General features: G+C 35.1%; 1 protein-coding gene across 2 annotated transcripts in view; it reads left to right on the forward strand.

Annotated features, from left to right (window-relative positions):
* Positions 1-20,912, forward strand: part of LOC134720573 (uncharacterized) — a 41,883-nt gene that overhangs the window by 10,669 nt on the left and 10,302 nt on the right. For both annotated transcript variants that reach the window (XM_063582898.1, XM_063582900.1), the window contains exons 6-7: positions 19,910-20,018; positions 20,578-20,693. In XM_063582898.1, the coding sequence (XP_063438968.1) occupies positions 19,910-20,018; positions 20,578-20,693 (225 nt within the window). The remainder of the gene's footprint in view (positions 1-19,909; positions 20,019-20,577; positions 20,694-20,912) is intronic.

Genomic DNA, 20,912 nt, shown 5'->3' on the forward strand with positions numbered 1-20,912 from the left:
AACCTAGCTATCATAAATCACCATCAAGTCTTTGATCAATTAAGAGGTAATGTATTACTGTGGTATAACTCTGCCTATGATAACTGTATGTTTAGCCAGGCCAACCTAGCTATCATAAATCACCATCAAGTCTTTGATCAATTAAGAGGTAATGTATTACTGTGGTATAACTCTGCCTTCGATAACTGTATGTTTAGCCAGGCCAACCTAGCTATCATAAATCATCATCAAGTCTTTGATCAATTAAGAGGTAATGTATTACTGTGGTATAACTCTGCCTATGATAACTGTATGTTTAGCCAGGCCAACCTAGCTATCATAAATCACCACCAAGTCTTTGATCAATTAAGAGGTAATGTATTACTGTGGTATAACTCTGTCTATGATAACTGTATGTTTAGCCAGGCCAACCTAGCTATTATAAATCATCATCAAGTCTTTGATCAATTAAGAGGTAATAATTACATTAGATGTATGTTTTATTATAATACGTTATTCTGATTGGCTAATTGCACATCACATGTTATTCCGTAAGCAGTTGCATGAGACAATAACATTTCATTCATGATGACACGAGGTCCCACAATAAAGTGCACAGGTGAATTTTAAAATTTAACTTCATGAAAATCGTGTTTTTATAATCCTAGCTAAAAAATGTAATTATAAGTATTGAATGCTTCTTTTTGTAACTTTATAGGGTTGTAAAAGTGTTGACCGTGCGTACATTTTTAGAATGAAGCGCTTCCGCGCTTCATACAAAATGTACTTCGGTCAACGCTTTTACACCCCAATAAATTTACAAAAAGAAGCATTCAATTCTTAAATGTATTACTGTGGTATAACTCTGCCTACGATAACTGTATGTTTAGCCAGGCCAACCTAGCTATCATAAATCACCACCAAGTCTTTGATCAATTAAGAGGTAATGTATTACTGTGGTATAACTCTGTCTATGATAACTGTATGTTTAGCCAGGCCAACCTAGCTATCATAAATCACCACCAAGTCTTTGATCAATTAAGAGGTAATGTATTACTGTGGTATAACTCTGTCTATGATAACTGTATGTTTAGCCAGGCCAACCTAGCTATCATAAATCATCATCAAGTCTTTGATCAATTAAGAGGTAATGTATTACTGTGGTATAACTCTGCCTACGATAACTGTATGTTTAGCCAGGCCAACCTAGCTATCATAAATCACCACCAAGTCTTTGATCAATTAAGAGGTAATGTATTACTGTGGTATAACTCTGTCTATGATAACTGTATGTTTAGCCAGGCCAACCTAGCTATCATAAATCACCATCAAGTCTTTGATCAATTAAGAGGTAATGTATTACTGTGGTATAACTCTGCCTATGATAACTGTATGTTTAGCCAGGCCAACCTAGCTATCATAAATCACCACCAAGTCTTTGATCAATTAAGAGGTAATGTATTACTGTGGTATAACTCTGCCTACGATAACTGTATGTTTAGCCAGGCCAACCTAGCTATCATAAATCACCACCAAGTCTTTGATCAATTAAGAGGTAATGTATTACTGTGGTATAACTCTGTCTATGATAACTGTATGTTTAGCCAGGCCAACCTAGCTATCATAAATCACCATCAAGTCTTTGATCAATTAAGAGGTAATGTATTACTGTGGTATAACTCTGCCTACGATAACTGTATGTATAGCCAGGCCAACCTAGCTATCATAAATCACCACCAAGTCTTTGATCAATTAAGAGGTAATGTATTACTGGGGTATAACTCTGCCTACGATAACTATATGTTTAGCCAGGCCAACCTAGCTATCATAAATCACCATCAAGTCTTTGATCAATTAAGAGGTAATGTATTACTGTGGTATAACTCTGCCTACGATAACTGTATGTTTAGCCAGGCCAACCTAGCTATCATAAATCACCATCAAGTCTTTGATCAATTAAGAGGTAATGTATTACTGTGGTATAACTCTGCCTACGATAACTGTATGTTTAGCCAGGCCAACCTAGCTATCATAAATCACCACCAAGTCTTTGATCAATTAAGAGGTAATGTATTACTGTGGTATAACTCTGTCTATGATAACTGTATGTTTAGCCAGGCCAACCTAGCTATCATAAATCACCATCAAGTCTTTGATCAATTAAGAGGTAATGTATTACTGTGGTATAACTCTGCCTATGATAACTGTATGTTTAGCCAGGCTAACCTAGCTATCATAAATCACCACCAAGTCTTTGACCAATTAAGAGGTAATGTATTACTGTGGTATAACTCTGCCTACGATAACTGTATGTTTAGCCAGGCTAACCTAGCTATCATAAATCACCATCAAGTCTTTGATCAATTAAGAGGTAATGTATTACTGTGGTATAACTCTGCCTACGATAACTGTATGTTTAGCCAGGCCAACCTAGCTATCATAAATCAACATCAAGTCTTTGATCAATTAAGAGGTAATGTATTACTGTGGTATAACTCTGCCTACGATAACTGTATGTTTAGCCAGGCCAACTTAGCAATCATAAATCACCATCAAGTCTTTGATCAATTAAGAGGTAATGTATTACTGTGGTATAACTCTGCCTATGATAACTGTATGTTTAGCCAGGCTAACCTAGCTATCATAAATCACCACCAAGTCTTTGACCAATTAAGAGGTAATGTATTACTGTGGTATAACTCTGCCTACGATAACTGTATGTTTAGCCAGGCTAACCTAGCTATCATAAATCACCATCAAGTCTTTGATCAATTAAGAGGTAATGTATTACTGTGGTATAACTCTGCCTATGATAACTGTATGTTTAGCCAGGCCAACTTAGCTATCATAAATCACCATCAAGTCTTTGATCAATTAAGAGGTAATGTATTACTGTGGTATAACTCTGCCTACGATAACTGTATGTTTAGCCAGGCTAACCTAGCTATTTTAAATCATCATCAAGTCTTTGATCAATTAAGAGGTAATGTATTACTGTGGTATAACTCTGCCTATGATAACTGTATGTTTAGCCAGGCCAACTTAGCTATCATAAATCTTCATCAAGTCTTTGATCAATTAAGAGGTAATGTATTACTGTGGTATAACTCTGCCTATGATAACTGTATGTTTAGCCAGGCCAACTTAGCTATCATAAATCATCATCAAGTCTTTGATCAATTAAGAGGTAATGTATTACTGTGGTATAACTCTGCCTATGATAACTGTATGTTTAGCCAGGCCAACTTAGCTATCATAAATCATCATCAAGTCTTTGATCAATTAAGAGGTAATGTATTACTGTGGTATAACTCTGCCTATGATAACTGTATGTTAAGCCAGGCCAACCTAGCTATCATAAATCATCATCAAGTCTTTGATCAATTAAGAGGTAATGTATTACTGTGGTATAACTCTGCCTATGATAACTGTATGTTTAGCCAGGCCAACCTAGCTATCATAAATCATCATCAAGTCTTTGATCAATTAAGAGGTAATGCATTACTGTGGTATAACTCTGCCTATGATAACTGTATGTTTAGCCAGGCCAACCTAGCTATCATAAATCACCATCAAGTCTTTGATCAATTAAGAGGTAATGTATTACTGTGGTATAACTCTGCCTATGATAACTGTATGTTTAGCCAGGCCAACCTAGCTATCATAAATCATCATCAAGTCTTTGATCAATTAAGAGGTAATGTATTACTGTGGTATAACTCTGCCTACGATAACTGTATGTTTAGCCAGGCCAACCTAGCTATCATAAATCAACATCAAGTCTTTGATCAATTAAGAGGTAATGTATTACTGTGGTATAACTCTGCCTACGATAACTGTATGTTTAGCCAGGCCAACTTAGCTATCATAAATCACCATCAAGTCTTTGATCAATTAAGAGGTAATGTATTACTGTGGTATAACTCTGCCTATGATAACTGTATGTTTAGCCAGGCTAACCTAGCTATCATAAATCACCACCAAGTCTTTGACCAATTAAGAGGTAATGTATTACTGTGGTATAACTCTGCCTACGATAACTGTATGTTTAGCCAGGCTAACCTAGCTATCATAAATCACCATCAAGTCTTTGATCAATTAAGAGGTAATGTATTACTGTGGTATAACTCTGCCTACGATAACTGTATGTTTAGCCAGGCCAACCTAGCTATTATAAATCATCACCAAGTCTTTGATCAATTAAGAGGTAATGTATTACTGTGGTATAACTCTGCCTATGATAACTGTATGTTTAGCCAGGCCAACTTAGCTATCATAAATCACCATCAAGTCTTTGATCAATTAAGAGGTAATGTATTACTGTGGTATAACTCTGCCTACGATAACTGTATGTTTAGCCAGGCTAACCTAGCTATTTTAAATCATCATCAAGTCTTTGATCAATTAAGAGGTAATGTATTACTGTGGTATAACTCTGCCTATGATAACTGTATGTTTAGCCAGGCCAACTTAGCTATCATAAATCATCATCAAGTCTTTGATCAATTAAGAGGTAATGTATTACTGTGGTATAACTCTGCCTATGATAACTGTATGTTTAGCCAGGCCAACTTAGCTATCATAAATCATCATCAAGTCTTTGATCAATTAAGAGGTAATGTATTACTGTGGTATAACTCTGCCTATGATAACTGTATGTTTAGCCAGGCCAACTTAGCTATCATAAATCATCATCAAGTCTTTGATCAATTAAGAGGTAATGTATTACTGTGGTATAACTCTGCCTATGATAACTGTATGTTAAGCCAGGCCAACCTAGCTATCATAAATCATCATCAAGTCTTTGATCAATTAAGAGGTAATGTATTACTGTGGTATAACTCTGCCTACGATAACTGTATGTTTAGCCAGGCCAACCTAGCTATCATAAATCAACATCAAGTCTTTGATCAATTAAGAGGTAATGTATTACTGTGGTATAACTCTGCCTACGATAACTGTATGTTTAGCCAGGCCAACTTAGCTATCATAAATCACCATCAAGTCTTTGATCAATTAAGAGGTAATGTATTACTGTGGTATAACTCTGCCTATGATAACTGTATGTTTAGCCAGGCTAACCTAGCTATCATAAATCACCACCAAGTCTTTGACCAATTAAGAGGTAATGTATTACTGTGGTATAACTCTGCCTACGATAACTGTATGTTTAGCCAGGCTAACCTAGCTATCATAAATCACCATCAAGTCTTTGATCAATTAAGAGGTAATGTATTACTGTGGTATAACTCTGCCTACGATAACTGTATGTTTAGCCAGGCCAACCTAGCTATTATAAATCATCACCAAGTCTTTGATCAATTAAGAGGTAATGTATTACTGTGGTATAACTCTGCCTATGATAACTGTATGTTTAGCCAGGCCAACTTAGCTATCATAAATCATCATCAAGTCTTTGATCAATTAAGAGGTAATGTATTACTGTGGTATAACTCTGCCTATGATAACTGTATGTTTAGCCAGGCCAACTTAGCTATCATAAATCATCATCAAGTCTTTGATCAATTAAGAGGTAATGTATTACTGTGGTATAACTCTGCCTATGATAACTGTATGTTTAGCCAGGCCAACTTAGCTATCATAAATCATCATCAAGTCTTTGATCAATTAAGAGGTAATGTATTACTGTGGTATAACTCTGCCTATGATAACTGTATGTTAAGCCAGGCCAACCTAGCTATCATAAATCATCATCAAGTCTTTGATCAATTAAGAGGTAATGTATTACTGTGGTATAACTCTGCCTATGATAACTGTATGTTTAGCCAGGCCAACCTAGCTATCATAAATCATCATCAAGTCTTTGATCAATTAAGAGGTAATGCATTACTGTGGTATAACTCTGCCTATGATAACTGTATGTTTAGCCAGGCCAACCTAGCTATCATAAATCACCATCAAGTCTTTGATCAATTAAGAGGTAATGTATTACTGTGGTATAACTCTGCCTATGATAACTGTATGTTTAGCCAGGCCAACCTAGCTATCATAAATCATCATCAAGTCTTTGATCAATTAAGAGGTAATGTATTACTGTGGTATAACTCTGCCTACGATAACTGTATGTTTAGCCAGGCCAACCTAGCTATCATAAATCAACATCAAGTCTTTGATCAATTAAGAGGTAATGTATTACTGTGGTATAACTCTGCCTACGATAACTGTATGTTTAGCCAGGCCAACTTAGCTATCATAAATCACCATCAAGTCTTTGATCAATTAAGAGGTAATGTATTACTGTGGTATAACTCTGCCTATGATAACTGTATGTTTAGCCAGGCTAACCTAGCTATCATAAATCACCACCAAGTCTTTGACCAATTAAGAGGTAATGTATTACTGTGGTATAACTCTGCCTACGATAACTGTATGTTTAGCCAGGCTAACCTAGCTATCATAAATCACCATCAAGTCTTTGATCAATTAAGAGGTAATGTATTACTGTGGTATAACTCTGCCTACGATAACTGTATGTTTAGCCAGGCCAACCTAGCTATTATAAATCATCACCAAGTCTTTGATCAATTAAGAGGTAATGTATTACTGTGGTATAACTCTGCCTATGATAACTGTATGTTTAGCCAGGCCAACTTAGCTATCATAAATCACCATCAAGTCTTTGATCAATTAAGAGGTAATGTATTACTGTGGTATAACTCTGCCTACGATAACTGTATGTTTAGCCAGGCTAACCTAGCTATTTTAAATCATCATCAAGTCTTTGATCAATTAAGAGGTAATGTATTACTGTGGTATAACTCTGCCTATGATAACTGTATGTTTAGCCAGGCCAACTTAGCTATCATAAATCATCATCAAGTCTTTGATCAATTAAGAGGTAATGTATTACTGTGGTATAACTCTGCCTATGATAACTGTATGTTTAGCCAGGCCAACTTAGCTATCATAAATCATCATCAAGTCTTTGATCAATTAAGAGGTAATGTATTACTGTGGTATAACTCTGCCTATGATAACTGTATGTTTAGCCAGGCCAACTTAGCTATCATAAATCATCATCAAGTCTTTGATCAATTAAGAGGTAATGTATTACTGTGGTATAACTCTGCCTATGATAACTGTATGTTAAGCCAGGCCAACCTAGCTATCATAAATCATCATCAAGTCTTTGATCAATTAAGAGGTAATGTATTACTGTGGTATAACTCTGCCTATGATAACTGTATGTTTAGCCAGGCCAACCTAGCTATCATAAATCATCATCAAGTCTTTGATCAATTAAGAGGTAATGCATTACTGTGGTATAACTCTGCCTATGATAACTGTATGTTTAGCCAGGCCAACCTAGCTATCATAAATCACCATCAAGTCTTTGATCAATTAAGAGGTAATGTATTACTGTGGTATAACTCTGCCTATGATAACTGTATGTTTAGCCAGGCCAACCTAGCTATCATAAATCATCATCAAGTCTTTGATCAATTAAGAGGTAATGTATTACTGTGGTATAACTCTGCCTACGATAACTGTATGTTTAGCCAGGCCAACCTAGCTATCATAAATCAACATCAAGTCTTTGATCAATTAAGAGGTAATGTATTACTGTGGTATAACTCTGCCTATGATAACTGTATGTTTAGCCAGGCCAACCTAGCTATCATAAATCATCATCAAGTCTTTGATCAATTAAGAGGTAATGTATTACTGTGGTATAACTCTGCCTACGATAACTGTATGTTAAGCCAGGCCAACTTAGCTATCATAAATCACCATCAAGTCTTTGATCAATTAAGAGGTAATGTATTACTGTGGTATAACTCTGCCTACGATAACTGTATGTTTAGCCAGGCCAACTTAGCTATCATAATCATCATCAAGTCTTTGATCAATTAAGAGGTAATGTATTACTGTGGTATAACTCTGCCTATGATAACTGTATGTTTAGCCAGGCCAACCTAGCTATCATAAATCACCATCAAGTCTTTGATCAATTAAGAGGTAATGTATTACTGTGGTATAACTCTGCCTATGATAACTGTATGTTTAGCCAGGCCAACTTAGCTATCATAAATCACCATCAAGTCTTTGATCAATTAAGAGGTAATGTATTACTGTGGTATAACTCTGCCTATGATAACTGTTTGTTTAGCCAGGCTAACCTAGCTATCATAAATCATCATCAAGTCTTTGATCAATTAAGAGGTAATGTATTACTGTGGTATAACTCTGCCTACGATAACTGTATGTTTAGCCAGGCCAACCTAGCTATCATAAATCACCATCAAGTCTTTGATCAATTAAGAGGTAATGTATTACTGTGGTATAACTCTGCCTATGATAACTGTATGTTTAGCCAGGCTAACTTAGCTATCATAAATCACCATCAAGTCTTTGATCAATTAAGAGGTAATGTATTACTGTGGTATAACTCTGCCTATGATAACTGTATGTTTAGCCAGGCTAACTTAGCTATCATAAATCACCATCAAGTCTTTGATCAATTAAGAGGTAATGTATTACTGTGGTATAACTCTGCCTATGATAACTGTATGTTTAGCCAGGCTAACCTAGCTATCATAAATCATCATCAAGTCTTTGATCAATTAAGAGGTAATGTATTACTGTGGTATAACTCTGCCTACGATAACTGTATGTTTAGCCAGGCCAACCTAGCTATCATAAATCATCATCAAGTCTTTGATCAATTAAGAGGTAATGTATTACTGTGGTATAACTCTGCCTATGATAACTGTATGTTTAGCCAGGCCAACTTAGCTATCATAAATCACCATCAAGTCTTTGATCAATTAAGAGGTAATGGTAATGTATTACTGTGGTATAACTCTGCCTATGATAACTGTATGTTTAGCCAGGCTAACCTAGCTATCATAAATCACCATCAAGTCTTTGATCAATTAAGAGGTAATGTATTACTGTGGTATAACTCTGCCTATGATAACTGTATGTTTAGCCAGGCTAACCTAGCTATCATAAATCACCATCAAGTCTTTGATCAATTAAGAGGTAATGTATTACTGTGGTATAACTCTGCCTATGATAACTGTATGTTTAGCCAGGCTAACCTAGCTATCATAAATCACCATCAAGTCTTTGATCAATTAAGAGGTAATGTATTACTGTGGTATAACTCTGCCTACGATAACTGTATGTTTAGCCAGGCTAACCTAGCTATCATAAATCACCATCAAGTCTTTGATCAATTAAGAGGTAATGTATTACTGTGGTATAACTCTGCCTATGATAACTGTATGTTTAGCCAGGCTAACCTAGCTATCATAAATCACCATCAAGTCTTTGATCAATTAAGAGGTAATGTATTACTGTGGTATAACTCTGCCTATGATAACTGTATGTTTAGCCAGGCTAACCTAGCTATCATAAATCACCATCAAGTCTTTGATCAATTAAGAGGTAATGTATTACTGTGGTATAACTCTGCCTATGATAACTGTATGTTTAGCCAGGCCAACTTAGCTATCATAAATCATCATCAAGTCTTTGATCAATTAAGAGGTAATGTATTAATGTGGTATAACTCTGCCTATGATAACTGTATGTTTAGCCAGGCCAACCTAGCTATCATAAATCACCATCAAGTCTTTGATCAATTAAGAGGTAATGTATTACTGTGGTATAACTCTGCCTACGATAACTGTATGTTTAGCCAGGCTAACTTAGCTATCATAAATCACCATCAAGTCTTTGATCAATTAAGAGGTAATGTATTACTGTGGTATAACTCTGCCTACGATAACTGTATGTTTAGCCAGGCCAACCTAGCTATCATAAATCACCATCAAGTCTTTGATCAATTAAGAGGTAATGTATTACTGTGGTATAACTCTGCCTATGATAACTGTATGTTTAGCCAGGCTAACCTAGCTATCATAAATCACCATCAAGTCTTTGATCAATTAAGAGGTAATGTATTACTGTGGTATAACTCTGCCTACGATAACTGTATGTTTAGCCAGGCTAACTTAGCTATCATAAATCACCATCAAGTCTTTGACCAATTAAGAGGTAATGTATTACTGTGGTATAACTCTGCCTATGATAACTGTATGTTTAGCCAGGCCAACCTAGCTATCATAAATCACCATCAAGTCTTTGATCAATTAAGAGGTAATGTATTACAGTGGTATAACTCTGCCTATGATAACTGTATGTTTAGCCAGGCTAACTTAGCTATCATAAATCATCATCAAGTCTTTGATCAATTAAGAGGTAATGTATTACTGTGGTATAACTCTGCCTATGATAACTGTAGGTTTAGCCAGGCCAACCTAGCTATCATAAATCACCATCAAGTCTTTGATCAATTAAGAGGTAATGTATTACTGTGGTATAACTCTGCCTACGATAACTGTATGTTTAGCCAGGCTAACCTAGCTATCATAAATCACCATCAAGTCTTTGATCAATTAAGAGGTAATGTATTACTGTGGTATAACTCTGCCTACGATAACTGTATGTTTAGCCAGGCCAACCTAGCTATTATAAATCATCACCAAGTCTTTGATCAATTAAGAGGTAATGTATTACTGTGGTATAACTCTGCCTATGATAACTGTATGTTTAGCCAGGCCAACTTAGCTATCATAAATCACCATCAAGTCTTTGATCAATTAAGAGGTAATGTATTACTGTGGTATAACTCTGCCTACGATAACTGTATGTTTAGCCAGGCTAACCTAGCTATTTTAAATCATCATCAAGTCTTTGATCAATTAAGAGGTAATGTATTACTGTGGTATAACTCTGCCTATGATAACTGTATGTTTAGCCAGGCCAACTTAGCTATCATAAATCATCATCAAGTCTTTGATCAATTAAGAGGTAATGTATTACTGTGGTATAACTCTGCCTATGATAACTGTATGTTTAGCCAGGCCAACTTAGCTATCATAAATCATCATCAAGTCTTTGATCAATTAAGAGGTAATGTATTACTGTGGTATAACTCTGCCTATGATAACTGTATGTTTAGCCAGGCCAACTTAGCTATCATAAATCATCATCAAGTCTTTGATCAATTAAGAGGTAATGTATTACTGTGGTATAACTCTGCCTATGATAACTGTATGTTAAGCCAGGCCAACCTAGCTATCATAAATCATCATCAAGTCTTTGATCAATTAAGAGGTAATGTATTACTGTGGTATAACTCTGCCTATGATAACTGTATGTTTAGCCAGGCCAACCTAGCTATCATAAATCATCATCAAGTCTTTGATCAATTAAGAGGTAATGCATTACTGTGGTATAACTCTGCCTATGATAACTGTATGTTTAGCCAGGCCAACCTAGCTATCATAAATCACCATCAAGTCTTTGATCAATTAAGAGGTAATGTATTACTGTGGTATAACTCTGCCTATGATAACTGTATGTTTAGCCAGGCCAACCTAGCTATCATAAATCATCATCAAGTCTTTGATCAATTAAGAGGTAATGTATTACTGTGGTATAACTCTGCCTACGATAACTGTATGTTTAGCCAGGCCAACCTAGCTATCATAAATCAACATCAAGTCTTTGATCAATTAAGAGGTAATGTATTACTGTGGTATAACTCTGCCTATGATAACTGTATGTTTAGCCAGGCCAACCTAGCTATCATAAATCATCATCAAGTCTTTGATCAATTAAGAGGTAATGTATTACTGTGGTATAACTCTGCCTACGATAACTGTATGTTAAGCCAGGCCAACTTAGCTATCATAAATCACCATCAAGTCTTTGATCAATTAAGAGGTAATGTATTACTGTGGTATAACTCTGCCTACGATAACTGTATGTTTAGCCAGGCCAACTTAGCTATCATAATCATCATCAAGTCTTTGATCAATTAAGAGGTAATGTATTACTGTGGTATAACTCTGCCTATGATAACTGTATGTTTAGCCAGGCCAACCTAGCTATCATAAATCACCATCAAGTCTTTGATCAATTAAGAGGTAATGTATTACTGTGGTATAACTCTGCCTATGATAACTGTATGTTTAGCCAGGCCAACTTAGCTATCATAAATCACCATCAAGTCTTTGATCAATTAAGAGGTAATGTATTACTGTGGTATAACTCTGCCTATGATAACTGTTTGTTTAGCCAGGCTAACCTAGCTATCATAAATCATCATCAAGTCTTTGATCAATTAAGAGGTAATGTATTACTGTGGTATAACTCTGCCTACGATAACTGTATGTTTAGCCAGGCCAACCTAGCTATCATAAATCACCATCAAGTCTTTGATCAATTAAGAGGTAATGTATTACTGTGGTATAACTCTGCCTATGATAACTGTATGTTTAGCCAGGCTAACTTAGCTATCATAAATCACCATCAAGTCTTTGATCAATTAAGAGGTAATGTATTACTGTGGTATAACTCTGCCTATGATAACTGTATGTTTAGCCAGGCTAACTTAGCTATCATAAATCACCATCAAGTCTTTGATCAATTAAGAGGTAATGTATTACTGTGGTATAACTCTGCCTATGATAACTGTATGTTTAGCCAGGCTAACCTAGCTATCATAAATCATCATCAAGTCTTTGATCAATTAAGAGGTAATGTATTACTGTGGTATAACTCTGCCTACGATAACTGTATGTTTAGCCAGGCCAACCTAGCTATCATAAATCATCATCAAGTCTTTGATCAATTAAGAGGTAATGTATTACTGTGGTATAACTCTGCCTATGATAACTGTATGTTTAGCCAGGCTAACCTAGCTATCATAAATCACCATCAAGTCTTTGATCAATTAAGAGGTAATGTATTACTGTGGTATAACTCTGCCTATGATAACTGTATGTTTAGCCAGGCTAACCTAGCTATCATAAATCACCATCAAGTCTTTGATCAATTAAGAGGTAATGTATTACTGTGGTATAACTCTGCCTATGATAACTGTATGTTTAGCCAGGCTAACCTAGCTATCATAAATCACCATCAAGTCTTTGATCAATTAAGAGGTAATGTATTACTGTGGTATAACTCTGCCTACGATAACTGTATGTTTAGCCAGGCTAACCTAGCTATCATAAATCACCATCAAGTCTTTGATCAATTAAGAGGTAATGTATTACTGTGGTATAACTCTGCCTATGATAACTGTATGTTTAGCCAGGCTAACCTAGCTATCATAAATCACCATCAAGTCTTTGATCAATTAAGAGGTAATGTATTACTGTGGTATAACTCTGCCTATGATAACTGTATGTTTAGCCAGGCTAACCTAGCTATCATAAATCACCATCAAGTCTTTGATCAATTAAGAGGTAATGTATTACTGTGGTATAACTCTGCCTATGATAACTGTATGTTTAGCCAGGCCAACTTAGCTATCATAAATCATCATCAAGTCTTTGATCAATTAAGAGGTAATGTATTAATGTGGTATAACTCTGCCTATGATAACTGTATGTTTAGCCAGGCCAACCTAGCTATCATAAATCACCATCAAGTCTTTGATCAATTAAGAGGTAATGTATTACTGTGGTATAACTCTGCCTACGATAACTGTATGTTTAGCCAGGCTAACTTAGCTATCATAAATCACCATCAAGTCTTTGATCAATTAAGAGGTAATGTATTACTGTGGTATAACTCTGCCTACGATAACTGTATGTTTAGCCAGGCCAACCTAGCTATCATAAATCACCATCAAGTCTTTGATCAATTAAGAGGTAATGTATTACTGTGGTATAACTCTGCCTATGATAACTGTATGTTTAGCCAGGCTAACCTAGCTATCATAAATCACCATCAAGTCTTTGATCAATTAAGAGGTAATGTATTACTGTGGTATAACTCTGCCTACGATAACTGTATGTTTAGCCAGGCTAACTTAGCTATCATAAATCACCATCAAGTCTTTGACCAATTAAGAGGTAATGTATTACTGTGGTATAACTCTGCCTATGATAACTGTATGTTTAGCCAGGCCAACCTAGCTATCATAAATCACCATCAAGTCTTTGGTCAATTAAGAGGTAATGTATTACAGTGGTATAACTCTGCCTATGATAACTGTATGTTTAGCCAGGCTAACTTAGCTATCATAAATCATCATCAAGTCTTTGATCAATTAAGAGGTAATGTATTACTGTGGTATAACTCTGCCTATGATAACTGTAGGTTTAGCCAGGCCAACCTAGCTATCATAAATCACCATCAAGTCTTTGATCAATTAAGAGGTAATGTATTACTGTGGTATAACTCTGCCTATGATAACTGTATGTTTAGCCAGGCCAACCTAGCTATCATAAATCACCATCAAGTCTTTGATCAATTAAGAGGTAATGTATTACTGTGGTATAACTCTGCCTATGATAACTGTATGTTTAGCCAGGCCAACCTAGCTATCATAAATCACCATCAAGTCTTTGATCAATTAAGAGGTAATGTATTACAGTGGTATAACTCTGCCTACGATAACTGTATGTTTAGCCAGGCCAACCTAGCTATCATAAATCACCATCAAGTCTTTGATCAATTAAGAGGTAATGTATTACTGTGGTATAACTCTGCCTATGATAACTGTATGTTAAGCCAGGGCAACCTAGCTATCATAAATCACCATCAAGTCTTTGATCAATTAAGAGGTAATGTATTACTGTGGTATAACTCTGCCTATGATAACTGTATGTTTAGCCAGGCCAACTTAGCTATCATAAATCACCATCAAGTCTTTGATCAATTAAGAGGTAATGTATTACTGTGGTATAACTCTGCCTATGATAACTGTATGTTTAGCCAGGCTAACTTAGCTATCATAAATCACCATCAAGTCTTTGATCAATTAAGAGGTAATGTATTACTGTGGTATAACTCTGCCTATGATAACTGTATGTTTAGCCAGGCCAACTTAGCTATCATAAATCACCATCAAGTCTTTGATCAATTAAGAGGTAATGTATTACTGTGGTATAACTCTGCCTACGATAACTGTATGTTTAGCCAGGCTAACTTAGCTATCATAAATCACCATCAAGTCTTTGATCAATTAAGAGGTAATGTATTACTGTGGTATAACTCTGCCTATGATAACTGTATGTTTAGCCAGGCCAACTTAGCTATCATAAATCACCATCAAGTCTTTGATCAATTAAGAGGTAATGTATTACTGTGGTATAACTCTGCCTATGATAACTGTATGTTTAGCCAGGCCAACTTAGCTATCATAAATCATCATCAAGTCTTTGATCAATTAAGAGGTAATGTATTACTGTGGTTTAACTCTGCCTATGATAACTGTATGTTTAGCCAGGCCAACCTAGCTATCATAAATCATCATCAAGTCTTTGATCAATTAAGAGGTAATGTATTACTGTGGTATAACTCTGCCTATGATAACTGTATGTTAAGCCAGGCCAACCTAGCTATCATAAATCACCATCAAGTCTTTGATCAATTAAGAGGTAATGTATTACTGTGGTATAACTCTGCCTATGATAACTGTATGTTTAGCCAGGCCAACCTAGCTATCATAAATCATCATCAAGTCTTTGATCAATTAAGAGGTAATGTATTACTGTGGTATAACTCTGCCTACGATTACTGTATGTTTAGCCAGGCCAACTTAGCTATCATAAATCATCATCAAGTCTTTGATCAATTAAGAGGTAATGTATTACTGTGGTATAACTCTGCCTATGATAACTGTATGTTTAGCCAGGCTAACCTAGCTATCATAAATCACCATCAAGTCTTTGATCAATTAAGAGGTAATGTATTACTGTGGTATAACTCTGCCTATGATAACTGTATGTTTAGCCAGGCCAACTTAGCTATCATAAATCACCATCAAGTCTTTGATCAATTAAGAGGTAATGTATTACTGTGGTATAACTCTGCCTATGATAACTGTATGTTTAGCCAGGCCAACCTAGCTATCATAAATCACCATCAAGTCTTTGATCAATTAAGAGGTAATGTATTACTGTGGTATAACTCTGCCTATGATAACTGTATGTTTAGCCAGGCCAACCTAGCTATCATAAATCACCATCAAGTCTTTGATCAATTAAGAGGTAATGTATTACAGTGGTATAACTCTGCCTACGATAACTGTATGTTTAGCCAGGCCAACCTAGCTATCATAAATCACCATCAAGTCTTTGATCAATTAAGAGGTAATGTATTACTGTGGTATAACTCTGCCTATGATAACTGTATGTTAAGCCAGGGCAACCTAGCTATCATAAATTACCATCAAGTCTTTGATCAATTAAGAGGTAATGTATTACTGTGGTATAACTCTGCCTATGATAACTGTATGTTTAGCCAGGCCAACTTAGCTATCATAAATCACCATCAAGTCTTTGATCAATTAAGAGGTAATGTATTACTGTGGTATAACTCTGCCTATGATAACTGTATGTTTAGCCAGGCTAACTTAGCTATCATAAATCACCATCAAGTCTTTGATCAATTAAGAGGTAATGTATTACTGTGGTATAACTCTGCCTATGATAACTGTATGTTTAGCCAGACCAACTTAGCTATCATAAATCACCATCAAGTCTTTGATCAATTAAGAGGTAATGTATTACTGTGGTATAACTCTGCCTACGATAACTGTATGTTTAGCCAGGCTAACTTAGCTATCATAAATCACCATCAAGTCTTTGATCAATTAAGAGGTAATGTATTACTGTGGTATAACTCTGCCTATGATAACTGTATGTTTAGCCAGGCCAACTTAGCTATCATAAATCACCATCAAGTCTTTGATCAATTAAGAGGTAATGTATTACTGTGGTATAACTCTGCCTATGATAACTGTATGTTTAGCCAGGCCAACTTAGCTATCATAAATCATCATCAAGTCTTTGATCAATTAAGAGGTAATGTATTACTGTGGTTTAACTCTGCCTATGATAACTGTATGTTTAGCCAGGCCAACCTAGCTATCATAAATCATCATCAAGTCTTTGATCAATTAAGAGGTAATGTATTACTGTGGTATAACTCTGCCTATGATAACTGTATGTTAAGCCAGGCCAACCTAGCTATCATAAATCACCATCAAGTCTTTGATCAATTAAGAGGTAATGTATTACTGTGGTATAACTCTGCCTATGATAACTGTATGTTTAGCCAGGCCAACCTAGCTATCATAAATCATCATCAAGTCTTTGATCAATTAAGAGGTAATGTATTACTGTGGTATAACTCTGCCTACGATTACTGTATGTTTAGCCAGGCCAACTTAGCTATCATAAATCATCATCAAGTCTTTGATCAATTAAGAGGTAATGTATTACTGTGGTATAACTCTGCCTATGATAACTGTATGTTTAGCCAGGCTAACCTAGCTATCATAAATCACCATCAAGTCTTTGATCAATTAAGAGGTAATGTATTACTGTGGTATAACTCTGCCTATGATAACTGTATGTTTAGCCAGGCCAACTTAGCTATCATAAATCACCATCAAGTCTTTGATCAATTAAGAGGTAATGTATTACTGTGGTATAACTCTGCCTATGATAACTGTATGTTTAGCCAGGCTAACCTAGCTATCATAAATCATCATCAAGTCTTTGATCAATTAAGAGGTAATGTATTACTGTGGTATAACTCTGCCTATGATAACTGTATGTTTAGCCAGGCCAACTTAGCGATCATAAATCACCATCAAGTCTTTGATCAATTAAGAGGTAATGTATTACTGTGGTATAACTCTGCCTACGATAACTGTATGTTTAGCCAGGCTAACCTAGCTATCATAAATCACCATCAAGTCTTTGATCAATTAAGAGGTAATGTATTACTGTGGTATAACTCTGTCTATGATAACTGTATGTTTAGCCAGGCTAACCTAGCTATCATAAATCACCATCAAGTCTTTGATCAATTAAGAGGTAATGTATTACTGTGGTATAACTCTGCCTACGATAACTGTATGTTTAGCCAGGCCAACCTAGCTATCATAAATCACCATCAAGTCTTTGATCAATTAAGAGGTAATGTATTACTGTGGTATAACTCTGCCTATGATAACTGTATGTTTAGCCAGGCTAACTTAGCTATCATAAATCACCATCAAGTCTTTGATCAATTAAGAGGTAATGTATTACTGTGGTATAACTCTGCCTACGATAACTGTATGTTTAGCCAGGCCAACCTAGCTATCATAAATCACCATCAAGTCTTTGATCAATTAAGAGGTAATGTATTACTGTGGTATAACTCTGCCTATGATAACTGTATGTTTAGCCAGGCCAACCTAGCTATCATAAATCAACATTAAGTCTTTGATCAATTAAGAGGTAATGTATTACTGTGGTATAACTCTGCCTACGATAACTGTATGTTTAGCCAGGCCAACCTAGCTATCATAAATCACCATCAAGTCTTTGATCAATTAAGAGGTAATGTATTACTGTGGTATAACTCTGCCTACGATAACTGTATGTTTAGCCAGGCCAACTTAGCTATCATAAATCATCATCAAGTCTTTGATCAATTAAGAGGTAATGTATTACTGTGGTATAACTCTGCCTATGATAACTGTATGTTTAGCCAGGCCAACCTAGCTATCATAAATCATCATCAAGTCTTTGATCAATTAAGAGGTAATGTATTACTGTGGTATAACTCTGCCTACGATAACTGTATGTTTAGCCAGGCTAACCTAGCTATCATAAATCAACATCAAGTCTTTGATAAATTAAGAGGTCATGTATTACTGTGGTATAACTCTGCCTATGATAACTGTATGTTTAGCCAGGCCAACCTAGCTATCATAAATCATCATCAAGTCTTTGACCAATTAAGAGGTAATGTATTACTGTGGTATAACTCTGCCTATGATAACTGTATGTTTAGCCAGGCCAACCTAGCTATCATAAATCAACATCAAGTCTTTGACCAATTAAGAGGTAATGTATTACTGTGGTATAACTCTGCCTATGATAACTGTATGTTTAGCCAGGCTAACTTAGCTATCATAAATCATCATCAAGTCTTTGATCAATTAAGAGGTAATGTATTACTGTGGTATAACTCTGCCTATGATAACTGTATGTTTAGCCAGGCTAACTTAGCTATCATAAATCACCATCAAGTCTTTGATCAATTAAGAGGTAATGTATTACTGTGGTATAACTCTGCCTATGATAACTGTATGTTTAGCCAGGCTAACTTAGCTATCATAAATCACCATCAAGTCTTTGATCAATTAAGAGGTAATGTATTACTGTGGTATAACTCTGCCTACGATAACTGTATGTTTAGCCAGGCTAACCTAGCTATCATAAATCACCACCAAGTCTTTGATCAATTAAGAGGTAATGTATTACTGTGGTATAACTCTGCCTACGATAACTGTATGTTTAGCCAGGCCAACCTAGCTATCATAAATCAACATCAAGTCTTTGATCAATTAAGTGGTAATGTATTACTGTGGTATAATATTTCTGTTTATTGAAAAATTATATATTCCTTAAACATTTATCATTCAGTGAGCAAATTTACCTCTTGCTTTAATAATTTGAAATACATAACAATTCATGTAAATATCTGTGTGAACAGTATATATTTGAGGTATATAAGAGAAGATGTGGTATGATTGCCAATCAGACAACTATCCACAACATACCAAATGACACAGAAATTAAAAACTATAGGTCACTGTATGGCTTTCAACAATGAGCAAAGCCCATACCACAGCTATAAAAGGCCTGAAAATTACAAATATAAAACAATTCAAACAGGAAAACACTTTAATATCAACAATTAATTTAGGTACAATCCGTTCAGCAATTAAGAAATGTGATCTTTTCAATGGCTTATGTAGTCTGTAGAGCTATGTCAACAGTTTTTACCTACATCGATCTTTTATTTCTTTTTATCTCATGCACAAAATGCATCTGTAAGATCTACCTACATCCATCTATGTATTTCTTTTTAGCTCATGCACAAAATGTATCTGTGGGATCTGCATGGATTGGACTTACTGATATTGAAACAGAAGGAAAATTTAAATGGTTAGACAACACCTATTTAGCTAGTTGGATAAGGTATATCAACTTTTTATAACACAGGCACAGATCCAGAGGGGGGGGTCCGGGGGTTGGAACCCCCTTTTTTTGGATGATCAATGCATTTGAATGGGGACATGTAATTGGACCCCCCCCCTTATTAAAAGGGCTGGATCTGCCCCTGTAACATGATATATCAATGAAACCAATGGAAGAAAATCATCAATTCATGGTTCAATAATATCCCACACTTTTGGATGAGAATAGTAAAATTATAAAAATGCGTATCTATTCTATGTTTATTTCAACATTTATTGTTTATCTTTCGAATTTTCTTTAAAAATAAAAAACATAAAAATTACATAAAATACCTGTAAACAATAAAAGCAAACAAAATATAATCTGATTCAGTTATATTATCTTTTGGCAAAGTAAGTTACTTTTAAAGGCTCAAATGATGAAATCACTAAATCAATTTTATCAAATTAGATATAGTAAACTTATTCAAGCCACGATAATTATGGAAACTAAAATTATATTATTTCGTTTCAGATTTGAGGGTAACAATGATGAATTTTTATTTCTTTTTTCATTTCAGAACTGAGGGTAACAATGATGACAGTGACTGTGCAATATTTAATTTTAATACTCAAAAATTTCAATTTAAAGAATGTGAAAGAGACCAACACTTAGCAGTTTGTCAGAGAAATAAAGGTAAATATGTTTTATTATTTTGTTATTAGTTGATAATTCACAGAGAGTCCTAGACCAATAAGTGAATGTATTCAAAATTTTGGATATTGGTATTTCCTGCCATATATTTAAATAATTTAATGTTTTAGGATATTCAGTGTTCAAGCCATTTTCCATCTCTCTGGGATGTTTGAAAGGGCATATATGCATTATTCCTTAAAAATGTTTTCAAATTCATAA

Source organism: Mytilus trossulus, chromosome 6 (genome assembly GCF_036588685.1).
Source record: "Mytilus trossulus isolate FHL-02 chromosome 6, PNRI_Mtr1.1.1.hap1, whole genome shotgun sequence".
In the NCBI taxonomy this organism is placed as follows: domain Eukaryota; kingdom Metazoa; phylum Mollusca; class Bivalvia; order Mytilida; family Mytilidae; genus Mytilus; species Mytilus trossulus.